Source organism: Pezoporus flaviventris, unplaced genomic scaffold, assembly GCF_033815535.1.
Source record: "Pezoporus flaviventris isolate CSIRO_AGI_PZ_B2104156 unplaced genomic scaffold, CSIRO_AGI_Pfla_v1 ptg000015l, whole genome shotgun sequence".
Classification (NCBI taxonomy): Eukaryota; Metazoa; Chordata; class Aves; order Psittaciformes; family Psittacidae; genus Pezoporus; species Pezoporus flaviventris.
The window spans coordinates 23781679-23807212 of NW_026892563.1; the positions used below are offsets into that span (position 1 = coordinate 23781679).

At 34.5% G+C, this 25534-nt stretch overlaps 1 protein-coding gene across 1 annotated transcript in view; it reads left to right on the forward strand.

Annotated features, from left to right (window-relative positions):
* Positions 1 to 25534, forward strand: part of TMPRSS15 (transmembrane serine protease 15) — a 53527-nt gene that overhangs the window by 23320 nt on the left and 4673 nt on the right. Inside the window, exons 12-23 of the mRNA XM_061454422.1 lie at positions 340 to 489; positions 2276 to 2378; positions 2859 to 3009; positions 4165 to 4306; positions 9098 to 9187; positions 10926 to 11051; positions 11521 to 11652; positions 14060 to 14170; positions 16594 to 16726; positions 20617 to 20712; positions 23948 to 23997; positions 24444 to 24618. Coding sequence (XP_061310406.1) covers positions 340 to 489; positions 2276 to 2378; positions 2859 to 3009; positions 4165 to 4306; positions 9098 to 9187; positions 10926 to 11051; positions 11521 to 11652; positions 14060 to 14170; positions 16594 to 16726; positions 20617 to 20712; positions 23948 to 23997; positions 24444 to 24618 — 1459 coding nt within the window. The remainder of the gene's footprint in view (positions 1 to 339; positions 490 to 2275; positions 2379 to 2858; positions 3010 to 4164; positions 4307 to 9097; positions 9188 to 10925; positions 11052 to 11520; positions 11653 to 14059; positions 14171 to 16593; positions 16727 to 20616; positions 20713 to 23947; positions 23998 to 24443; positions 24619 to 25534) is intronic.

The following is a 25534-nucleotide window of genomic DNA, read 5'->3' on the forward strand; positions in this document are numbered from 1 at the left end:
CAGGCCTTGGCAAAGAAAAGAGGAAAAGAACAGGGTTAGCCTTTTGTGTTAACTAAGCAAAGGGTCCTCTCTTGTTCCCACAACACACTACTGGTGAAGGATCAAAAAAGAAGGTTGATGAATGAATGCAAGAGCATGTAGAGCCACCTTCAGCAATAGTGCTTTGTTAACAAGTACGAATGGCAAATTTATTTGAGTAATTATGTTGCATTGTGTAGACAAAACTGAGTCACTGCTCCAGTTTTCAAACAGATTTAAAAATACTTGTCACCTTGCATAATTCTGTGAAAATACTTCACATCTCTGTCATTTTTATTTACTAGCGGTTCTTTTTCCCAGATTATGAGAAAATCAATTGCACTTTTGAAGAAAGCTTTTGTTATTGGATACAAGATTTAGATGATGATTCAGACTGGGAAAGAATTCAGGGTCCTACTTTTCCCCCTATGAGTGGTCCTGATTTTGATCATACATTTGGCAACATGTCAGGTAAGATCAAATACAAGTTGCTTGCAGGTAAAAAGGAAAAGCTTGATTTAGCTTATGTTATATCACTATACAATGGATTTTTCATAGTGGTATTATCAAGATGTAATTTTATTCTGCCATAAAAGTGAGTCAGGACCACCAGACAAAATATTTTATGCTGCTGGTTGCCATCTTGTGGAAATGTACCAAAATTAAAAGAAGAAATAAAGAAATATATAAAGGGATTAAAGTGTGAAGTATTGAAAATTGTCAATCTTAACAGTATGACAAAGTGCCTCATCTGAGAAAGGGATTTCTGTTATGTAACAGTTTTATAAGTCAAATAACTGCATGTTTACCTTAAGGAAAAAAGCAAGCATAGTTACCTTCAAGGGAAATCACTTCTATTTCATCCCTGTCTACAGGTGACAACCTCATGGCTGTCACAGAATAATTGTGATCTAACAGAAAGTTGACCTTCAGGGTACAGAGGGCACTTGTGTCCCCAGTTAGAATTGCACACCAAACGCAATAATTTAAAACACATACAAAAGAAAATTAAATTATTTAATAAATTATTTGATTAAAATATTAAATTATTTTAAAATAATTTAAAACATGTATAAAAAACACAAACACTCCAGCAACTGCCATAGTGAAACAGCTTCATTGTAAGTGATCATATCAAACATGTGCATTACTTAGAGACATACTGATGATATGAATCAGATTTCATATAATGACTATATGTGTATCATGACTGCTTATCCCAGAATAAGACTCCAAAAGTTTTTTTCTGCTTCAAAATGAAACCCAGTCTGTCTCAGCTGATTTGTCAGTCCAGCTAAAACTAATTAAATTAATTTGGCTCTTGCAATGGCTATATGTATTCTATCCAAGAACGCATACTTTCTAAGTCAGCACATGAAGTAAAAGGCCATATTCAGATTTCAGACTAATTGTCAGGTACTTTAACATCCCACATGAAAAAGCTAGCTAATCTAGAAGTATAAATTACAGAATAGAGTATATATAATTTAAATTATATCATTGCATTTATTTTTAGATTCTGTAAATATAATATTTGCATATGTTATGTGATAGACCAATCAAAAGATCTATAGAATAAAATCTAAGATTAAATCCATGATGTCAATAAAGCAAGGATCTTATTTTAGGTCTTTTAACTCTGCCTAATTTTGCTTTTCCTGTGACAAATCATGATGCTTCTGTAGCTTGGAGTCACATTATATTTCCATATGGCAGCAGAAGTCCAAATTCCCAGCTGCAAGGAATTAACTCAGAAAAAAACTAAAACCCCAATTTTCTTGTTTAAAATGCTTCACCTTGGTATGAAATATTCATTCAGTCATTCTCTCACCCCCTCAATATGCAACCCATATTTTGCATGAAAAATTGTATGGGTAAAAAAAATTATAAAAATGCCAGGAAATTCTTCTGTAACATCACAAGCAATGCAAACTGGGAGACATTTTTATAAACTAAATAGAAATTGCTCATGTGAATTGCTGCCCTCACTAAATAAAAGCCAGATCTCTCACTGACTTTAAAAAGACTAGTTTCCCATTTCATGTCTAGTTCTGTGGAGTGTCCAACAAGCTTAAAAGCTCATTTTAATCTGTCATTGACTGATGAATATAACTGGTGATAAACATTCACATTTATTGTGTCAGAAATCTTCCAAGTCATGGAACACTACTTGTGCTTGATTTGTAAAATGTAAAAACTCTCATTAAAAAAAAAAAAAGTCTGTAATTCTGACTAAAATGTCCTCATTACCTTGCAGGATTTTATATTTCAACACCCATAGGACATACATTCAGAGAAGAGAGAGTCCAGATTCTGAGTCTACCTTTGAATTCTTCAGATTTATCTTGTCTAAGCTTTTGGTATTCCTACATAATATCTAAATATATACTTTGCTTAAAAATAAAACCAAATAGCTTTCTTCATATATATTATTAAGACAAATCAGTGTGCCAGGAATACACACCTGTTTCTGTTTGGATTTCCATGGTCAGTCTCAACTCCAGGCCTGCAACTTTGACTCCTTTATAGGTTTGATTCTTGCAGTTAATTTTAATATGTTTTCTTTTTCACCCTGGATCAAATATTCACGTCTATACAGAAATTACATTAAGAATCCCTGAAATATTTCTTGTCATGAAGCTTATCAAGGCCTCTGCAGAAAATATAGATAGTACCAAGTAAAACTTCCAGGTATAATCTAAACATATGATTAATTTTATTTTCATGCTAACTACAAATTTGTCCTAATTCCATAAAACCATTTATAAGAAGCTTGATGGTTTTTTTTCATGAAAACTCACTTTGTTCTAATAACACTAAAATTACCTCTATCCTTCTAGGTATTTCATGTATGGTGCTAATGTTTATTGTTTAAGAGTGAGCATAAGTAATGTGCATGGTTTGGAAAAGATCATTTTCGAGAAAAAAGGAAACTATGGGAAAAACTGGAATTATGGACAAATAACTTTAAATGAATCATCTGATTTTAAGGTTTGTAATATTACTAGTTCTTTTTAAAATTTATTTTAGCTAAACTGATATCAGAATTTTCTGCCAAATTAACCCAATAATCCACAGCTCCAAAGATAATATCTAGTACTATTTACTAATACATGCTAGCATGCAGAAGACTAGAGTCCCCATTAGAGTTGCCATCCCCCCTCCTTCTTCATTACTCAAAGTAATTTGAAGTATTACTTTTCTGGAAAACAGAAAACCTTAACGTCATGGGACAATCAGTGTTATCACAACAGAGAGCTTTCCACAAAACAAGGGTGTTTAAAACCTATCAAAATCTGAAGTGGAGGTTATAATCTCAATAGTGAATGCAATGTAAAGCATTTAGGCATGAGAATATTTAAATTAAATGACTTCAGAATCTGAAGCAGTACTTTCACTAATTGATTGGAGAATCACACACTGAAAGTGTGTTCCAGATGAAAATGTATCTGGCGCTGCATGGTTAACAACCAACCCGATCTATCTGTAAACAAAAAGGAGGAGACTTCTGCTAGGTAATTCCTTCAGCAACTCTCTATTGAAAACAATTTCTTTTTATAGGTATTTGGGATGGCTTGCCTTGCTATAGTAGTTTTGATTGATGCAAAAGCGCTGCCAGAAAGAGGCATTTACTATCTGAGAAAGTAAATGCATCTGTGACCTGGCTGCACCGGATTTCCAGCAAATGTGTGTTTTATGATCTCAGGAAGAGTACTGTACCTAGCTGTATTTCACCAGCACAAATTCCTTGGTAGCAGGGTTACTTTAGATCTGTAGATATTAACAAATGAGATCAATTTCAATTTTTCACGGAGATATGCCATTGGATCAGAAGTTTGGACTGACGGCTGATACAGAGTTTGCATTTCAAAAATTGCATGTATTTATATATAAAAAGTAAAGTTACTGAGTCATGTTCATCATTTATATGAAGAGTTCCTGCAGTCTTAAGAAATATCTACTCGGTTGGCATGGTGCTGGATTTTTTTTTGCAAGGAATTCTGTTTTCTCCTTGATGCCCTTCTTTGAGTGATGCACCAGTGTAGGTTACAGTGGAAATAAGAGCAATCAAGAAAGACAAAATGATTCAGCATAGGAAGGTCAAAAATGTTTAATTAAAATATAAAATTCTATTTTTTTTTTCAGGTTATTTTTGATGCCTTTAAAAGACCTGGTCTCAGTGATATTGCCGTGGATGACATTGGCCTGACAAAGGGGAAGTGTAATGACAGTATTTATGTAGAGCCAACTGTGATTCCATCTATTACTGCCGTCCCTTCAGGTCCTAGTAAGTAAACACTAAATTACAGTTAGTTGACTGCCATTTCCTATTAGTATTTTGGTATGAGCGATTCAGAATTTTCTGCCTTCAGTTTTATAAAAATCTCTCTTCAGCATTATAAAATTATCTTCAGGATAACAAACTTGGGGTCAGATTCTCTGCCTATAACTTTGTTGATAGTAACAGGTCTGGTAGATTCACAGCTTAAGCTATTATCAGTACAGTATCTTCCAAAACTTGAAGCCTGGAGAATAATGAAATAATTAAAAAAATGTCTCTAAAAACTTTAATTAGTAAAGCTGCCAGAAAGCCACTGAAGAGAAAGGAAGATGAAAAAGAAGGAAGATTATAACCTCTCTATTTGAATGATAAGCAATGTAGCAGGATAACAAGAGAATGAGCAAAGTCACATGAAAATATCACTAGAGGTCTTGATTCACCAAGGTCTGAGAACACACACACACTGAAAACTCCCACATTTAGGGGAATGAGTCTATGAAATAGTGCAAGAATGTTTTAAGAGTGGAGCAAGATCTATGTGAATGTCTAATACCCAAAATGGAGGTATTATCACAATGAATGAGTTCTTTCCAATATATATTTGGCCATATAGTTATTCCTACTGTATCTGATGACATAAAATAAAGCAATATTTGCTTTATAAAAAAATTTAAATAGGGAAACAGAAAGGACACAATGGCAGTTAGTTCTGGTTTTGGAGGAAATGAGTGGACCAAAAAGAAAAACCCCAGAAAACAATCAAGGGACTCTTTCCACTTTCTTATCTAATGAGAGATTTCACTATATGCATAAATTATTGAATCTGTCAAAACCAAAGCCTGATTTCTTCAATTTTGCTTTTGGTAACTACTACTTGTGGTAAGGCAGCAGTGATGAATAAGTGATTGACCTAGTAATAATGGATAGGGCTTTTTTTCTGCTTGATCTCGTTTCATCTCACTACTTTTCACCTCTTCCAAATCCCAGGTTCAGGGAAAGAGAAGGAAATAGGAGGAGAGCTTATTTTGTTTATTCATAGTTGCCATCAGCTCCAAGTCAAGTAGAAATTAATGGAACATGAAATGTTGTTACCTAAAGTGCATATGCACTTCTCCAAACAGGTTATATAGCTTGATCCAGACCCATCAAATTGCAGAGTCATTTAGAGGAAAGCACAGACATGTAAGCTTCCTCAAAACATGCCAGTTTCACTGAGCTAGTTAGCAGAATCTCACTGAGAAAAATATACAAAAATACCTGTTGCCATCATTATACATCTGGAAAATATATCTAAAATGGTGAATAAAAATTGCATACAATATTAACCAGATCCACACGCATTCAAAGCAAAAACTGGTACAAATATAAATAGAACCTGTGGAAAGCATTAAAAGATCCAATAGGGCCTTGTAATTTATGTAAAAGAAGAAGAGATTTCTACAAAAGACCTACTCACAGCTGGCTTCAAATAATCAAAACAGACAGTGAGTATGTTTCAGGATTGCCTCCTGTTGGATTTACTGTCACTTACAAAGCACAATTAGTTGCTGTTTTGACAGCATATAGTAAATAAAAATGGTCTAAAATTGAAATAATAGAAAAAGACTGTTTGCATTGTATTTATGTTGAAGTACTGTGTACTAATATTGTCATTCTATCAAATCTATCACCTTTAAATCTACTGCATCAGGACAGATAAGAAACCAAAACCTTCTAAATATAAGAGCAAAATTCTGGTTTTGGAGCTCCATCTTGAGACACGGGAAAGTAGAGTTCAATAAGATGCCTCTGTCAGCAAAATTAAATTTTAATAACACTAGTAATTTCAGTCATAAATCATCAAAGTCAGTTTTGGAATTTAATTGGAATTTTCATAAAAGTAATACAATGCAGAGGTGTTGATGTCTGCTACCTCCAGCTGTCTTTCAGGTGCTGCGGGTAAACACCTCGCAAGTTAGCATCAGTCTAATGGTTAGTGGTATTATGACCCTGTGGTAAATAGTTGCTGGGTGCTGCTGTCAAAACACAAGAGAAATGTCACTCAAACTATAGGGCTCTACCCCAAATATGGTGATCAAGTTTTAATATTCAAAATAAGGAAGTGGTCACATAGCATATAACTCCTTTTCAAGCAGATTAGAGAGGATCCATACTGTTCTTCTATATGATAGAATAGCTCAGGCTAAGCTGTTGCTGCGGAAAAACTAACTTGTTTTCATAACTTTATTGAGGTGTGCTATCTATATGCTGCCTGTAACCTGCTAAAAAATAGTGAATGTTATCAGTCATCTTCAAAGAAGCATGAAATTACTTTGATGGATGTGGTGCAAGCTTTCTAACACTAATGGTTTCAATACAAACATCATGTCTATAAACAAGAGATGAAAGAATGTGAGCTAAGCCAATTTCTTCTGCTAGACTTAGAGCTTTAGTAAGAGGCACTGGCATCATTCACAGTGCCACAAAAGCTCATTGAAAAGTAAAACCAAATCTTTGGTGGTGTGATAGAGAAGCTGGATTTGCTTTTGTCTTTTGCACAAGACTGTCAGCTTACACTTTCATCTAAAACAAAGACTGCTTTCATCTTCATATTCATTTATAACCTGTCTTTTAACACAAACAACAGTGTGGAAATTACCATGTAGATTACACACTTAAGATGTATATGTCAAAATAAATTAAAATGTTGACCAATACACAGAGGATTTTCTTTATGAATAGGTCATATGTAATTTTCTTCAGTGCTGAGAAAAATTGTCTATTATGCTCAATGATAAACCATTTGTGCTGATTACTATTTGGTTTCTAACAAATGACAGCTATATGAATAACTCCATATAAATTTGAATTTAAAGATCATCAGAAATTATTAAAACATTTTTCCATGCATTAGTAAAATAAATTCTTTCTAGTTTTTTGATGTAAGAAAAAAAAAAGATCATTATTAATGTGGCTTACATGTGGTCAACACGAGAGCAGATTTCATTATAAATTGCACCTGTTCTTCTATTAAGAAAGTTGTGTATGTTCTGCTCATATTATCAGATTACGCTGACTAGGAGTCATGTTTTTTATGCAGCTTTACAATGGTTGTGTCTATTTGTACATGCAATAACATTCTATTAAAAAAAAAGCCAATATAATATTTATTTGTTGTTAATTGTATTTACCGATAGTCCTCATTGTGAGCTATAACTGAAACATAATACACTTGTTAATTAGTGTGTGGTTGTTAGCAGTTCCTTTTCCTTACAAGAGTTTGCCTTTTTCTTGCCAGGAGTGATGTGGTGAAATAGAAAGTTCTGTGGCATGGTTGTCATGATGAAGTGATAAAGTTAAAATCTTTCTTGTATATATAGGAGCTTCCATGCAGTGCGATTCAATGAGCAAACTCATTAGGACTCGAAGATTATGCGGTCTCCAACCAAGTGGTTCAGATTATGGAACACTGATAAGGCATAATGAAACACAAAATTTCAGCCATAATGTGGGGGCAGGGGGAATTGTTAAAGTTTAGCCAAATTCTGAAAGTTAAAAAAAAAATAAAATATTTTAATTCAAAGAATAAACAAACAACAAAGCAAAATTTAAAACGTAAATTTCTTTCGCCTTAACTCCTAATTCCTGAAGTAGGTGAAGGAGCACTGTTTATTTTTGAATAAAGTAATTGTAAACAAAAGAAGTGGGAAAACACCAAAGTTCATTAAGATGGTACAGCTGAACTAAAAATAAATAATATTTCTCAACATGAAGTGAAGTTTTGGAATGGGAAGCTGCATATTTTGGATGTAAACTGCCATCTAAACTATATATTGAAAGAGACTATTGAGTAAATAAAGTACAATCAGCTCTTCGTGTGAGTGCATGTATCTGTACATACATATCTACAATAATTGCTTATAAATACATTTTATTTGTTTTTATGTATAAGTGCATATACATGTTTATGATTAAGATGTCAATAAGAAAATAATAAATAAGTAGTTCTTATTGGAGAAGTTGTTTCAAAGAAAAAGCAAATGGCCGCTTTTACCATTTAGAGGGTTTAACTGTAAAAGTTTTTGGGTCCTGATGAAATCAAAATGACAGTATAATGGGTTTTTTGCTATAAAGCTTATTTGCTATGTGACAAAATGTGCTTCATACTTGGCTATCAGGTAATGCTGCAAGAAGATGAATCAGATAATAAGCAAGGCATAAAAGCTAAGTGCATAAATAAGTTATACTGGGGGGGGAACTTTCATCTGTTTCTTTGACATTTTCTAGCTTTTCTATTAATGTAATAGTAAATTATACAGTTGATTATAATTTATTAAAGGATGTATCACATTCTTTTATTATATTTTCTGCCATGTGCACAGCAGACCAATAATCACCAAATGAAAGACAGACTGTGTCCTTCCCCTAACTACACGGGGAAGACTTCTCATGGCATGATCATGAATACAGTTGTGCATCTGGGCACTAGCACTTCACAAATAGCAGTATAAGACCTATAGCTGTAACACTGCAGCACTGACTGCATGAGTCAGCAGGTCTTAGACACTGTAACTAATAAGAACAGTGAATTTCTTAGAAACCTTATTTCTTCAATGCTCTGTGTCCTTACCAGAGTGTTGGCTTCTCACAACTCATTGTTCAGGCTCTATATCAATAGCACTGCAACTCTTACCCTTACAGTGATGAAGTTAGCTTGAATACCCTCTTCATAAAATTATTTTCTTCCTATCTTTTTAACAACAAATTGCAAAAATAAGCAATAGGCTAATTACGTTTTTGAAATGTTTTCTTTTACAGCTGACTGTGGAGGGCCGGTTGAACTCTGGGAGCCAAACAATACCTTCAGCTCTGAAAACTTTCCAAACAATTATCCTAATCAAGCTTCTTGTAAGTCATTCTTCTCCAACTTTTCTGAAAAGAAGTTTAGCTATATAAAAAGTAGGCATACTAAATCTGCTTTCCTAAGTCAAATGCTGTCAAGCAAAAAGATCTAAGCTATATACAGTAGGACCTTTTAACTGAAAACTCTATGGCTTTTAGCAGAAGTTAAGGAATCATGTTCCAGTTGATCAAAAAGTGATGAAGACCAGCATAATCCTTTGGAATGGGTTCAGACAGGCCAGTTCTGTCATGACTATTATGTCAAATATCTTTATGTCAATGTAGCAACAGACAAGGTGCTGAGCATCCCCATTTTACCATTATACCTCAATATAGCTGCCAGGTTAATGTCATCATCTCTTCTGTTAAATAGTTAAGCTTTTCTAGGGCCAAAGAATGTGTGTGTACATTTTGCAAAGGATCCTCTCTTTGTAGAGTGTTTCTTAACACACTAGTGAAAAATATTGATGATCAGAGGACAGGAGCATCTCTCCTATGAAGATAGACTGAGAGAGTTTGGCTTGTTCAACCTGGAGAAGGGAAGGCTCTGGGGAGAAATTATTGCATCCTTTCAGTACCTGGAAGTTAGAGAGGGACTTTATATAAGTACTGATAGGACAAGGGGTAATGGCTTTAAACTGAAAGAGGGTAGATTTATATTAAGTATAAGGAGAAATTCTTTACTGTGAGGGTTGCTGAAAGAACTGGCAGATGCCCCATCCCTTGAAGTGCTCGAAGCCAGACTGAATGGGGCCTGGAGCAATCTGGTCCAGTGGAAAGTACCTCTGCCCATAGCAGGGGGGGGTTGGAGCTAGACAGTCTTTAAGGTCCCTTTCAACCCCAACCATTCTATGATTCTATGGCTCTAAGAAAGACATCATTACTGTACTAATGCTACTTGATATAGATTAAGCTACAGCTGGCAAAAATGAAAATGTTACAAGGTTGTACACTCTGTGCTGTTGATGGATAAAACAAGGAACAGAACTCTGTCATTACTTGTTAATGAAATATTAATTATTTATTGCTTCACCTTTCACTAGAGAACTGTGTTGTGCTGCTAATCACAAAGGCTGTAATTTCGTGTTTCTGTCTCATTTGAGTTATAGCTCTCATTTCCAGGTATTAATTTCACAAGTTCCCAGATGAGATTCCTACTACTGAGAAAATGTTTTTCATTCCCTGAACAGATTATAAAACAATTGGGTTTGATTTCTTTTTCTTTTCTTTTTTTTTTTCTTACTTTCTTTAGAAGATTTTGATAGCATCCACACTTACATAGATTAAATATTGTAAAGCATAGGCTAAACAGAAGGAAACACTTCTACTCTAAAAAAGACATCTAACTTGAAAGGCAGGCTTCTGTGACTGATTGATTATAGATATTATCTTACTATCAAATAAGTCTTTAGTGTCAAGACTGTCACATTTTCACAGTTACAAAAGAGTTAGCTTTGCTGCTTTAGGGAAACTCACAGTTGTAATGAATGGTAAAAAAATGCATGTGTGTGTCTTAAGAGCCTAAATCCAGTTTTCAAAAGTGTTTTAGAGATGAGAGTCAATCGAATTTTGGGTCTTGACAGCATAAGTTGCTTTTAAAGATAAGATTTAGTCTTCTAAACCTCTTGGGTGATCTTAATAATTTAACAGAGTTGTGTTTTTCCCCCAAATCCTTCAACCAGAAGGATTTGTAAATGCAACGCTGAAAAGGTGATTTTTTTGTGTGTGTGTTATTATTTTCTAGGTGTGTGGTATTTAAATGCTGAAAATGGAAAAAACATTCAACTTCATTTTCAGTTTTTTGATCTGGAAAATATTTATGATGTAGTTGAAGTCAGAGATGGCAGAGGACCAACGTCCTTACTTTTGGGCAAGTAGCAGCATAGCATACAAAATTAATATAATCAGACAGCTGGAGCAAACTGTAGGATATAACATAAAGGAAAGTAACTCTCTAATTTTATTCAATATTTCTTTATATTTTGGGATCTCAGAAATTAGGAGGAAAACCTGAGAAAGCATACTCTATGTGACATCATATTTCCTAAGTGTTTGCACACACTTAGCTTTCTATGCAATCCAAACAAAATTAACTTCTTGATAAATAAGCCTGCTCATTTGTGTGGACAAACAGAAGCATAATCTCTTAGTTGAACCTTATTTTTCTATAATGATATGTCAAATTTGGGGTTGAGCTTTGATCATTGCAGTCTGATAGCAGTTGTGTTTTGGGGAATAACTATTCATGTGGTAGCAGTATTTGCTTTTGAACCCAAAACATTTTGAAATACATAAGAACAAAAGTAGCTTAAATATATCCATGTTCTCCTGGAGAAAAGCTGTATATACAGGACAAGACCCACGGCCAGATGTTTTCTCTACAACAAATCAGATGACAGTAATCCTCCTTACGGACAAATCTACAACGAAGAGGGGATTTCTTGCAAATTTTACTACTGGCTACCATCTAGGTAAGCATATGAACCCATGTATTTAAGAGGTTATACTGCTGTTCAAAGACATTTGAGAAAAATTGGAGAGTGGAAGTTGACCCTCAGTCCTTTGTCAACAGAAATATGGAAAAGTTAAAGAGAAAAAGCCTGGTAGTTACCCATCTGTAATTTGTTTTCTAGCATGAAAAGTGATGTTTTTGTTTCTTTATTGTAACTGGACCAGTGTCGGTATCCTACGAAAAACTGTGTAATATTATGTGAAAAATTGACTCACTATTTTGACCAAAAGATATTCAAATGTTTAGAATGCAAAGACAAACTGTTCGTTATACAAGCCTCAGAAAAGAAGATCACTTTGTGACTCACTTGAGGATGTTACTAATGCGTTTTTAAATGCATTTGTGAAATACTTATTATCAATTACATCCACTAGAAAAGAAAAATGTATATGTAACTCTGATTACTGTTTGCAATACAGTCCTCCTTGCACCTTCAAAATTTGATCCTCAGCTTGTGAAGGATCTCAGAAGAGTTAGACTTAAATATTTGGATAGCAGTGTTTCTAGTCCCAGCCAGTCCCCTTCTAAAAGGCTCAGGTTTTGTTGGAGACTGCAATTAGATTTGACACATATATAAGTAATACGGCAATCAGCTCTCCAAAAACTTGCAAAATGAAGCCAAACGCTAAAGTACATGGAACAGCAATATGCTTACCAGGACAAATACTTACACTAACTCTATTGCAAATCTTGTTGGAATTATTTAAAAGCTTTGTATTACCTCTATGGAAGTCTGACAACAGAAAAAAATAAAAGAAAGAAAAAGCAGTATGTATTGAGAGATATATGAAATACCATTAGTTTACATGAACAGAAAGTCAACAAGAATCTACACTCTTTCGTACTTTAAACATCATAAAGGCAAGTGGCCCCCAGCATGTTTAGCCAGCTGCGTCTTTTGTATGGATTAACAACAGTATTTTTCTTAATCTTAAAAATAAAAATATTAACTATTGATTTATCTTTGTAAAATCAACTACATTTAATCCTGCTGTGAAAGGCTGAGAGGTAGATTTATACAGACATAAGACCATTTTGCTGCTTCTTATTCCGCCTTCTTATCACATATGCACAGTCCAATGCTATGCCTTTTTTTAGCTGGTTCAGCATATTTGCTGAGCCAGCTTTGCCCATATTTTGTTGTGAAACAAAAATTAAACTTAAGGCAGAGTTCTCCAAGTGGCTGTTGCCAGTTCTTCTTAAATATATTAAGAAGTTCCATTTGCAAAAGAATGATGCTTATTCATGATCTTTTCAGCCAAAGGACAGAGACTATTATCATTAGCATGCAGGCCCAAGGGTAAAAGGATTGTCAGTAAATAAAGTAATTGTGAAAAGAAAAGCAGATTTTTCCTCATATTTTAATTTTCTATGAAATATTGATTTTTTTTAAAAGGAAGCATAATTTGAACATTAATAGTCTTTGGCAGTATGCAATATAATAAAAAAAACCTGACCAATAAATTCTATGGAAAATCTGGCATCAGTTATGACCACTGAATATTGTGAAGGCCTGGTTAAGGCCTGATTAAGGCCTTTTATAACCATATCATTTTGCTTCCATATTGTACAACAGGCCATGCTGACTGATGAATGAATCATTTTAGATTAATACTAAAAATTCAGAAGCAAAACAATTACCTTGCCTTAAATAAGATTTCTAGATGATTAAATGTTTCAGTTAGTAAGTCCAGGAAGGAAAATAAAGAAAATAATTTTTCAACACAATTTAAGTTTATGACTGTGGATTTCCTGTAAATGTATGCAATGGAGCCATTAAAAATACACTTTGGCCTTGGAAAAATATAACTTTATTTTTACTCTCTGTTTGATCTGCTTTTGTTATATAACTGATACTGAAGTAGCTTAATCCTACTTTTGTGGATGCTTTTCTCATTCATTCCTGTTACTTTTGTCTCTTCCGCCTTTCTTCCCAGGCACGTTCTGAAAGATGATACATGGTTTCAGTGCCTCTTGTATGTCTGACTTAATATACTTTATGGTCTCTAAACCCTAGTGAAAGTACTCAACATCTGAAACTTGAAATCGTTTGTCACTTTTGACAAGATTTGGCCAGGATTTGATTTTTCTCATCCCTCCAAAGTTTATTACATGTAACAGAAGAACATTAGTGATGGAGCAATATTAACTAAACCAGATGCTACAAAGTATAATGCAATAGATTCTATTCTTAATTAGCTTCTATTTATCTCAAAATAATCTTTATTTTGAAAAAGAGATGGATAAGAAAGGAAACCAAAGGTTCTGTGTACTCAACTTTTCTTTCAGGTGAACCATATGATCTCCAATGAACATCAACCTTTTTTGTAATTATCAATTAAATTTCCTTTCTTGTTTTCTTTCAGGAGCTTGTGCAATTAATGAGCATCAGTGTGGCAGTGGGGATTGTATACCATTGCATAACCTTTGTGACAACCTACCTCAGTGTGAAGATGGCTCTGATGAAGCAAAGTGCAGTAAGGTTTCTTTCAAAGAGAAGGAGTGCATGTTTATTTAGTAGGAATTATGCAGGAAAACAGCCACAAAACCTCAGATAGTGTAAACTACTGCAGCTGCATGCAGACCATGCCAGTTTACACAGTAGTAGCTCATTGAGTTTGTCAGGACCAAAAAAACAAGGTTGCTTTTCTGAGAGTGTATGTAAGCTGATGAAGATGTCTGGAAAAGGTAGGAAGTTCTCTGTCCTTAAAACTGTGTCTGCTTATAACAGCCCAAAATGAAATGAAAACTCATGACATGTTTTCCTCCTGTATTCATTTTTATTCCCAAATTCTATCACTTTTTGCTGTAATTAATTTGAGTTTCAAAGCAGTATAAATTCTGCAGTGAAGTTCTATTCCTTGATGGAAATTCCCAGACAGTCTTGTGAGTGTGAAGCCAAACTACAGCACATGGCACCCTCCAGCCTGCATAGACTTTATCTTGTGGAAACACTGACATAGGTTGAAAGGATGGTATGGCTGCAAAAGCACCATCCATTGTAGGTGTGCATATTGCTACAAGCAGACAAATGGATGCTGCTGCTTAGTCCCCATGTAAAACTGTTATTTCCAAAATGTAGAGGTACAATGAGTATGTGACCTCATATCGCATAACATGGAAGTAGCATTCTCTCAACAATGTTAAATGTAAAACTGACATTAAAAGCATGTTGGGCCTAGCACAGAAATTAAATTGATGTTTCTGACAATGTGGTGGTTCTGGCAATTTATTTTGGAGCAGTAAGTGGGCTTTTTACCTTAGTACAGCATCATCTTCCTTTGTTTCAAAGAGGACTGCTAGGGACCAGATATGTCCTTGGATATATGCTGACAATTCTCATTGAGTTAAACATCTTTTACATGCATATATAAATGTGCATGTAATATATATATATAAAACCCCATATATTTCTATATATGACCTATATAAATATATGTATACCTATATATATATGTCCAAAGGCACAGATTCACTCTTCACAATAGAGCAATTAGCTATTTTGTTGCAAAGATAGTCTTCCTTTAAAATGCATGGAATAAAATTGACTTCAGATGCTTCTTAAGCAAAGAGAACTTGAATGTTTTTTTTTCCAGTCATTGCTAAAGAAGATATGAACAAGGTAACCATCACCTAAACTAACATGATGTACATATTCCCAAAGATTTATTTTGCCATAGATTGTCTGTTACTTCATAGCAAATTACCTCACATTAAAGAACTGGGAGAATTGTTTCCAAAACCTCATTTAATTCAAACTCTGGCTGAATCAATCTAAGCCTTAAAATAAAATGAAAATTCAATTAGACATCTTCACATTGAATCTTTTCAGTGTCCAAAAGTCTTGCTCATTTTTCTTAATCCAATTTCAATTTCTTATGAGAAGTGGCAATTTGTACTAGATAAACTGATGTTTTCAAATTCTAAATCTTCTGAAACTTCCCCGGAACTGCAAAGAAAATTATAGGATACCTTTTCCCTTGCAAAATTCTCAAAATATATGGCATTTGAATGAAGCAGTTGTTGAGTGCTAAATAACTCTCTTACTCCTTCCTAACAATGTATTTGGAGGACATGGATCTGATGAGGAGAAAAGGAATTATAGTTCAAGCGGAAGAAGGGAGAACGGGTGTCAAAAGAAATTTGGAGAATTCTTGTAGCATAGAGATTTTGAAGACTGCTCAAAAATTTCTTACGACTGAGGGTTACCATTGATTAATCACTATCATCTCTTTCATTCGTGCACTGTGGGTGTCAAAGAGGTATTCATAACAATCTATTTTTTTTTCTTTTTTTACTATAGTGGATATGCTTCACATTTTTGTTGAAATATTTTGATGTGAAAAGGTTTTCTGGACAACTGACATTTAACAAATGGTTTTCAGGGAGTTTTTATTGTTTGTGTGTGTGTGTTTTAACTAAAGCTGCAATGAAAAAAGTGAATATTCTCAAAGAAATTGGAACTGGAAAATCCAATTTTTCTGTCAGCTCTGGTTGTAACCTCATTTCCAATCAGTTTTACTAAGCTAAGTTAAAGCTTCGCACAGTATCTGAAAATTACATAGTGCTGGCTAAGAAAAAACATTGGTTAGACTTGATGGAAAATATACTGTTTATTGTCTACTTGTCAGGCATTTGCAAAGTACAGGGTGTGAAACCCTCCTGTGGCAGAAATATAGAAGGAGATAGCAATAACATTTCCTTCCTGTGGAAACACAACATCTTGGAGAGGCTGGGTTTCTTACCATTGTAATGTATTTTAATCTTTTTCTTCTTTTTTTTTTTTTTATTTTTCATATTACATTTCTGCTTGCTTGGGCCAGGAGGAGCAATGGGGGTGTGAAGGGGGGAGGGTCATTTACCAGCCAGCTAAAATGCTTCTGTCCATTTTGATCTACAGTGAGATTGTTTAATGGTTCTCTAAGCACTGAAGGGCTGCTACAGGCCAGGATTGGGAAGATGTGGCACCTGACATGTGCTGATGGTTGGAATGAAGAGATTTCAGACAGTGTTTGCCTGCTTCTGGGGTTAGGGTGAGTGAAAATATTCATTGTCTTTGTAACTTATTTGCAGGTTTGTTTAGTCTGCATATTGATGTTTTCTTCATCATTTTACTGGCGTCTTTACCATTCAAGAAAAGGGCAAGTATATTTTTCTGTAGTAAGTGACCTGCTTGGTGTGCTAACAACTTCATAACTATTGCAAACCCTATTTTGATGGCATTCATTAGAGGATTGATGACTCTGAATATGGCAGATTAGGCATGAGGAGGTATATATTGGAAAACACTGGGAGACTAATGTGGAGATATTAGTCTTTTGCACTTTACATCATCGTTTACATCTTCACGTGTATGAGAATGACTCAAGAGTAAAGCTGGAGTAAACCGCAGCCTTGGCTGTTCTGCCATCTTATTAATATTCATTTTAAGTAAATTCAAGATAATCAGTTGGGTATGCTGCTACTGGGTCCCAAATATGTTTCATAACTATCATTAGACATGAGCTATTGGGAGAAGAAATTGTATTTCTCTTGAGGTATACTTCAAGGGAGGAGGGAAATATATAACTGAAAATTTACTGCCATCCACAGAATAACAAATAGCTTTCTGACAGTGCTGATGTTTTTAGGGGATGTCACTCATCCGAGTAATAATCAAATTAAATTCTAAGCTTGTAATTCATTATGATGGGCTCTGTCCAAAGTAGGATGCCTGCAAATTCCCTTCTGATAATTTAATTATAGAAATCACAGAATTAGGACTTAGAAAAATATCCAAGTGTTATTTGAAAATACTTTTAATCATTAGATGAATGTGTGCTGACTCATTGTTTTAGATTAGTCCCTTTGGGTAGGTACTGCATTTATGTAAATATCAGATACCTGCATGCACAAATCCCTCTTGTAATTTATCTACGTATTGATCTCATTTACACATGCATATAAGAACTAATGACTAAATGTTCTTCTAGTCAACACATTGTCCTTTACAGTGGCCAGTAGCCTTCTTCCTCCGATTCTTTCTCCCCTCTGCCTAATTCTTTTCCCTCTATAACTTCTGGACAGTAGTAATTTTGTAGTCTGCTGGTTTCCTTTCTATTTTTATATTTGATAGGCTTCAGTGAACTTTGTCTCTTATGGTACTTTCTATTACCTTTTAAAAATTACTTATGCTTTTGTCTCCATAACATTTTGTGGCAATGCATTTTTGTGTGTATCTATAAAATAGATACACTTGTTAAAAAAATATTCCTATTAAGTTTCCTAGTTACTTCTTTTTAATTCAACTTCTCAGTTTATTACATATTTCCATTGTCAAGAGAAAGTATTTTTAAACTGAAATTGCATCATATTGTCATATCCTGGGTGCTACTGTTGTCACTGGTCCTACACTCTGGGATAAAATTCTCATATATACAACTATATAAAACCCCTGTAAGCATCATTCTATTTCTGCCTTCCATGAATCCTCCTGTAGCAGCATATTTATTAATAACTGTGACACAATATTACTAAATTGATGTTTATAATAACAGGTCTCAAGTAGGGTATAGCTCATGCACCTATACTGAATAATTATCTAGAATCATGCTTATTAGAGAAAGAAGCTAAAGTTCATCTAGGACAATTTGCACAATTGCTTGTACATTTGCTAGTCTCATTTACTGTTTAATTCATGAAATGGACTGAAATGATAGGACTTCTGTAGTATATCCTGATTGTTTATGTAGCTGGGCTAGAAAGTGCAATGTTCCAATCAGATTCCAATACGTCACACATGTGAATCCTTTTGCCTCCATTTTTCAAATATGTGACTGTCACATTTGTGGTGTGTGCTATACAGGAAGCAAATCTGGAGGTATGCCTATGTGTTCAGCCACAAAATATAGCTGAGGCAAATAATTTACAAATATTCCTAATAAGTCTGGGGTGCCAGGTACACAAATTGATGCTCTTGAGAAACCTGAAGAAGCTCCTTTGCTCATCGTAGACTTGTAACTGTGTGCATCTGACAGCACTTAAAATCTGAGTATTGTTAGCATCGTTTTTCCTTGAACTGACAAAATAATAACTTGAGCTTTTCAGCATTATACTGGTGTGGTGTGAAACAAGCTTGTCTCTCTGGAACCAGAGCCATCCAGGTGTTTATTGAATTGTACCTGGGAATGGGGGTAGACCTTGCAATTTTGCCATATCCAAAAGTCCAACAAGGACTGAGAGTATAGGCCTTGCTCTCAATTCTGCAGTCTATTTTCTTCATGAACTCACAAAATTCTTGAGAAGGAAATGAGTTCATTAGAATAAAATGTTTTGCTTGAGATTTCCAGGTCAATTAGATTTTCATGCTCCCCACTTATGTATGGTAAGTAGTAGCTACATGCTAAGCTCCTTGTGGCAGCTCAGAAAATCCTGTCTTTGGCTGTCAGGCCCAGGTTCTCCAGTGTGCTGAGAATAAAACATAGGACCTGAAAGTGATAAGAATGATTCCCAAAAATCTATGCATAATAAAAAAAAAAAAAAAAAATCTGTTGGATAAATTAGGATGGTGGAAGCTATGAATTGAAAGGTTTCCTGGTATAATGTGCCATGGAAAATATAAGCCAGTAATATTCATAAATGTACATACTCTAAGCTTTTCCTGGTAGCATGTTCATTTTTTACATTGACTAAAACTTCTGCTTACTAACATTCTCAAGAAACAACTTGGTGCTTTTTTTCACACATTTGCACTTTTCATAGATCAGTGATTAGACTGGTCTCAGCAAAGTTCCTCATAGTAGAATTTCACTTTACCTACCTGGGTTGGCACTTTACCACTCTCCCGGACCATTTAAAAACTTCCCTGCGGAACCCCAAGGTTCCAGGGTAATCTCTGAAGTACATATTAGTGTTTTACATTGAAAAAAGTCTGTACACTAGACTAGAGTGCCCAGACTGTCTATATATGTCTGTATATCTAGAGACAGAATTAAGTGGACTTTGTCATTTCTAGGTTGAGCAATGCTGCAGTAATGGCTTTTCCTGTATGGTGGGTCACACAGATCCCTTAATGCCACAGCAGGGCTATTGAACATCTCCTTTCTCCTATGTCTAGTCTTACTCTTCATACACAGCAGATTTGCAGGCAGATTCTGGACCTCATACTTTACAGGAGAATGAGATGTACTGCACTTGAAGAGAAGGTACTTCGTTGGTAGACAGGTACTCTCTGTGTATTAAACCTGCACAAATGGTTCTCTTGCTCCTGAGATGTCTGGCTCCAGAGTCAGATGAGAATAGGCTGTTTCTCCCCCCCAGAAAAAATTAGTCTGCATTTATAATCCCCCCACACACCCCCCCACACACCCCACCCACCCCCATTTCTTCAAGAGAAAGCAAAGGTTTCTTGGGTGTATGTTCCAAGCTGGTCATATGCAGTATCACAAAGTATATGATGCTGAATGTGCTATAAAGTAAATCTGGGTATGGGTTCTAAGTGTAGGAAAAAAAAAAAAATTCTCAGCAATAGTACACAGAATTCTTGCTGTTCAAAAGGCAGTTCTTGCAAAAAACAAATAGTCAAGGAATACCCCCCACTTCAGAAGAAGTTTCTTGTTCACTAGCAAATATAGTATGCTTGACTTATTCCCCAGTTATTTTATTTCAACTGATCCATAACTCTTGAAACTCACTTCTAAGGAAGGTAGTATTTATTCCATTAGATTCTTCTTTATATAAAATATAGCTTAATTTCTTCTCTAGACACAGATGTATAGTATCAATGTAATTGCCCCCTCAAAAAAACCCAAAACTGTGATATTCCAAGGCTCAGCCATTTCTGTTCTGTTTTGCACACTGAGTTTTAGCTCCATATATGTAAGAATTGGTACTGCAATAATTTCCCAAATATCTAAAAATATGCATGTATGTATTTTCCTTCCAGGGATGCAAACGTGTCATCGACAGTATTATTCACTGCAGATGGCCCGTTTGTCAACATTGCCAAAGCAACTAACAACAGCCTAATATTTACAAAAAGGTGGGTAGAGTGTGGTTTCTTCCTCATACAAAGAACAACTTAAAGTGTGGTGGCAATCATTTATATACTGATTTCTAGCTCAAGTTTGTCCAAGAGGTATAATGATTCTGCATGAGGTCTGGACCATAAACATACCTAGGTTTTATTCTCTTTCTACTACTGAGTTCTGTGTAACATTGGGAAACTCTTTCTTCCCCCCTCCTTTTTTGCCCGTCTATTGTATAATTAAAAGAAGAGAGGTAGTTGCTACATTTTTAGCTAGCATTCAGTACAACCTTATGTGAAGTCTTTATATATTTACTGTGGAAACAATAAATACTGCTATTTAAAAAAAAACCATCATTTCTTATCTAGTGGTCTCTAAATTATAAATATGTAATATAGTGGGAGAATTAAAATGGAGTGGCATATACCCATAGTTATGTAGTAGTTGTCATACTAGGTACTCTGTTATCAACAGAGGACAAATAAGCATTCCATCAAGGCATCTCTTGAAATACTGTCACACTCTATAATCCATTGACTTTATTGGATTTAGGACTTGATGTGGATTGCTAACGCAAGCAATTAACAGACAGGTATCTTTATTTAGACAAATTGGTCCCACTCATAAATGACTTCTCAATGTGTCTCCACCTTTAGAAATGAATCATCATGAAATGAACTTTAGCATACTGTCAATTATATTCTGATCTCTTTCAACCCAAATAACATCTGTAGTGATTCTGAAGTGTCCTACAGACTTGTAGTTTCTTGTAGATTAAATGAAAATGTAATGTTTGCACGGGATTATATTCTCAGGAAATTCTGGAATTTACCTCCAAAAGCAGAAAGGCTTGCCATCATCAAATTAAAAAGTAAAATATACACAATTACTTCAATTACTGTCTTTCTGCTTATAGAAGGACTTATTATACACATTTTTTCTGGAATCCTACCAAAAGCACTGAGGTAGAAAATTACTGTCTAATTGCTAAAATGCTGAAACTATGTTGAGGATGGAAAGAGTCTGTGTTCTTTCAGGTTTCCTTTATAGACATACCATGTAGTAACTAAGCAGGAGAGAATTCTTAATTTTCTATGCCATGTTTTATCTACAGTAAAAAAAATATTTTTAAAGGGGTACAGTTTATGTTCTTATTATAACCTGTTAATCCTAAACATTTATCATTCTCACTGGTGGTGAAAGTATCTTCAATTAATGGAATATCATTGCAAGCTATTTTTCTTTTCCTCTTGAGTGGATGGCTAAACCAGCATTGCCACAAGAGATCTTAAAAAGTGGTAATGATTTAAAGATGTCTTCTGTAAATATCTATTAAACACTAAAAAGTGATTAATTCAGGAGGAAATAGAATAAGTTCATTTATCTTAGATGTATTTCTGTTGCAAAAATAGGTATCTTCTACCATGTTTCATCTGGACAGCTGGTAGGAATCATTTTACAGGGTGAAACTGTTAGAGATTCACATGCTTTTTGTACATATAATGAATGATAGAAAGATCACACATACTTGATAATTAAGAAACCCCCAAATTCATCAAATTATAAAATGTATTTCTCACATTGTCTTTGGTCTTTATTCAAGTGTAACTATCATTGAATCAAAGGAGGGCACTTATATGATGAAACTTGAAAGCTGTGGTGGCAGAGACAGCAAAACTGCTCTCTGATGTCCTTAGGCAATGTATATCCTTGGCAGAATAGTTTTGTAACAGGGAGAAATCCTGCCTTGCAGATGTATGTGAGCAGATTTCACAGGTATAATTGCTTTTGTCAGTCCTAAGCGAAGATCATAGTCTCAGATTTCCCAGCTATACTAGATTTCTGGCCAGCATGCTGCTTCTTAGAGAGCACTCAGAGAGGCATAATTTCTACTAAAGTAGTCAGTAGGTATTGGTGGTGGGAAAAAGACCCTCAATACATGTGACTCCCTGTTTCCATGTAAAAAGAAATGGGGACAAATCTGACATATTGGATATTATTTTGGCTAGTTTATGCATCTACCTGAGAGAAAACATAGGATCAGATAAAAAAGCTAATATACAGTACCAACCATTCTTTTAGAGCCTATGGGAGGAGCTTGGTCAAGAGTATTTAGTTCCTATGTTATGCAGAAAATGGTATTGATTTCTTGTGGATTTATGCATTTCTGGTTGTCCTCTTTAACGTTTGTCTTGCTACCAAGGGACACCCTTATGAAGTCAATATAGACTTGACTACAAATTGTAATTTGTTAAATTAGTTTAAAATTATGAATCTATCTTGAAGGGGAAAATTGCTATTTGGGACTCTCAGGGCTGGAGGCATACCTCATTCTTATGCTGTTGTAGTGAAGTTTTAATTGGGAATGTGGGGGGTGGTTATAGTTTCCACTTGTCCTTGCACCACTATGCGATTGTGAAAATGCTGGGTTACATCATGCATTATAATAAAATTTTACAGCAAACATAATGAGGGATACATAATACCTATAATATCTTCCCCTTTTCTATTTAAAAATCATATAGAGATGCATATTGTAAACTAGCCATTGGCAGACTTTTTTTTTCCTTTGATATATTTCTGTGTATCAGATTTAAATTGCTAGTACACATACTGTCTGAAGTGTTCAGATTCATTACAAGTTATGAAGATAATCTTAAAACCTCTGGGTATCAGAAATGCTTGAGTAGTTTTGATCTGTGGTCTTGCGCTATTCAGACTCTGGCTTTATATCTCTGCTAAATAATTTCTAACCTTTTAAATGCAGCTATATATTTGACAGTGCATTATAACCTTAGTAAAGATACAACGATATCAAACTATCCTCTTAAATTCTTTGGTCACACTGATCTCTAGTGGTAAGGTATTAAAAACATCTCAAAATATAGAAAAAATACCATACACAGTTACAATTTAATTGAGAATCTGTCACAGATGACTCACTTCCCTAAAAAGCAAGAGGTGTCTACTTTTATTTTTGTAAAATATACGAATTCGGTGTCCATTGAAGAGGAATATGTACATACAGTACAATATATAATGTTGTGTATTTATAATTACAATATAATTAAAACATGTTGGATAAATATATTTAACAGTTATACTGATAATGTGTTTATATAGAGAAGTGTGTAAGTAGATATATGCTTATAGACATTTATATATAAATGTCTACGTATGTATACTTGACAGTCATATAGTGTTTGTTGGTGTGCAGATATTTGTGATTTAATTGCATTTTCATTCTAGAGAATTCTGTTTGAACAACCAGGTGGTTCATCTGCAATGCAACAATAAACGTAAGTAGACATACCCTGGGAATATTTCACATAGAAATCAAATTGTTCAGTCCATAAAGCCTAATGTTTATAGTTTGAATTGAAAGGTTAGGGAATGGACTATAAAAGCTATACTCGTAATGATATAAACACAGGAAAATTTAAAGTCTTCACTTGTTTTCAGTGTTAAGTATACACTAGAGATGGTAGTATTCTGAAAACACATATAAAAAATCCAGAAGGTCTGAGGAAAGAACACATCTAAATCCAAGTTATAAAGTTGTATCTTGATTTCAGCTATAAAATCTCAATTTTTTTCCACAGTAACAATATTTTTGAATAGCAGTTTAGATACTACAAAGCCAATTTTCCCAACAATATTAGCTAGTCTAATAAAACATGCTATAGCCCCCTAAAAAGCTGCATTTTTTTTAATTTATTGTTTTATTTTTTTTTTGTTTTTTTAGCTTGCGGAAAACACCTGGTAACTCAGAGCTACAGAACAAGAATTGTAGGTGGAAGTGATGCCAGAAGAGAGGCTTGGCCTTGGATAGTTTCACTCCATTTTAATTCCAGACCTGTTTGTGGAGCTTCCCTTGTCAGTGATGAATGGCTGGTGACAGCAGCACACTGTGTATATGGGTAATGTTCATTGCACTCAGAAGTTAACACATTCTGATACTCCCACAGCATTCAAGTATCCAAGTGGTGGATAGTTGTCAGTAAGGCTGGGTTAAAGTATGACCTGAGCCATCAATCAATCCTGTATAGAGCAAAACACTCTTTCAAAGGATCATACTGAAATCACTGTGGTGTGACACCTTTTAAGGCATTTTTCTAGATGTTTACTTTAGCATGAAATGGTTATAAATTCACAAGTGCTGCTTTCTCTCCACTGAATCTAGGGCATCTTTCCAACTAGCTGAGACAGACATATGATATCCTTGCCACGTCTTTTTTATTTTAACGATAATGAAACATTTATTTTATGTGCAGGTTCACTAACGAGACATCATATTATGAATAATTTTTGACACCAATATAAAAAATAAACAACTAGCTCACTGTTTAATTGCTGGTTTGAATCATTTTTGGGCTCAGCTAAAGGCTTCTTTACTTTTTGGTAAACCCTTAGTCCTTACTTAAAAGCAGAGAATCATGGAAACTAAACAGCAGTGAAGAATTGCACTTTAAATATATGGTCTTAATACTGAGCATTTGCACTTAACCCATAATTAATGTGATGTTCCATTAATGAGTTGAATCTCTGCCAGTGGTAGAAAGGATGACATCATATCTTAGAAAGGTAAACTGAGTATTGTCTGTTCCTACTGTACATTATCACAGATTGATAAGATTTACTGTGCATGAATCTTGATTTATGTCCATAGGCAATATTGGATATCCTCTAGATGGTGTTATTTGTACTATTCAAAGTGAGAAGTGATGCATATGAAAATATTTTCTAGGGTTTGCTTCCATAACATCTATAATAAAAACAAGTGCTGAGACACCTAGAAAATGGAATGGCAAAAAAAAAGATACATTAACATTCAAA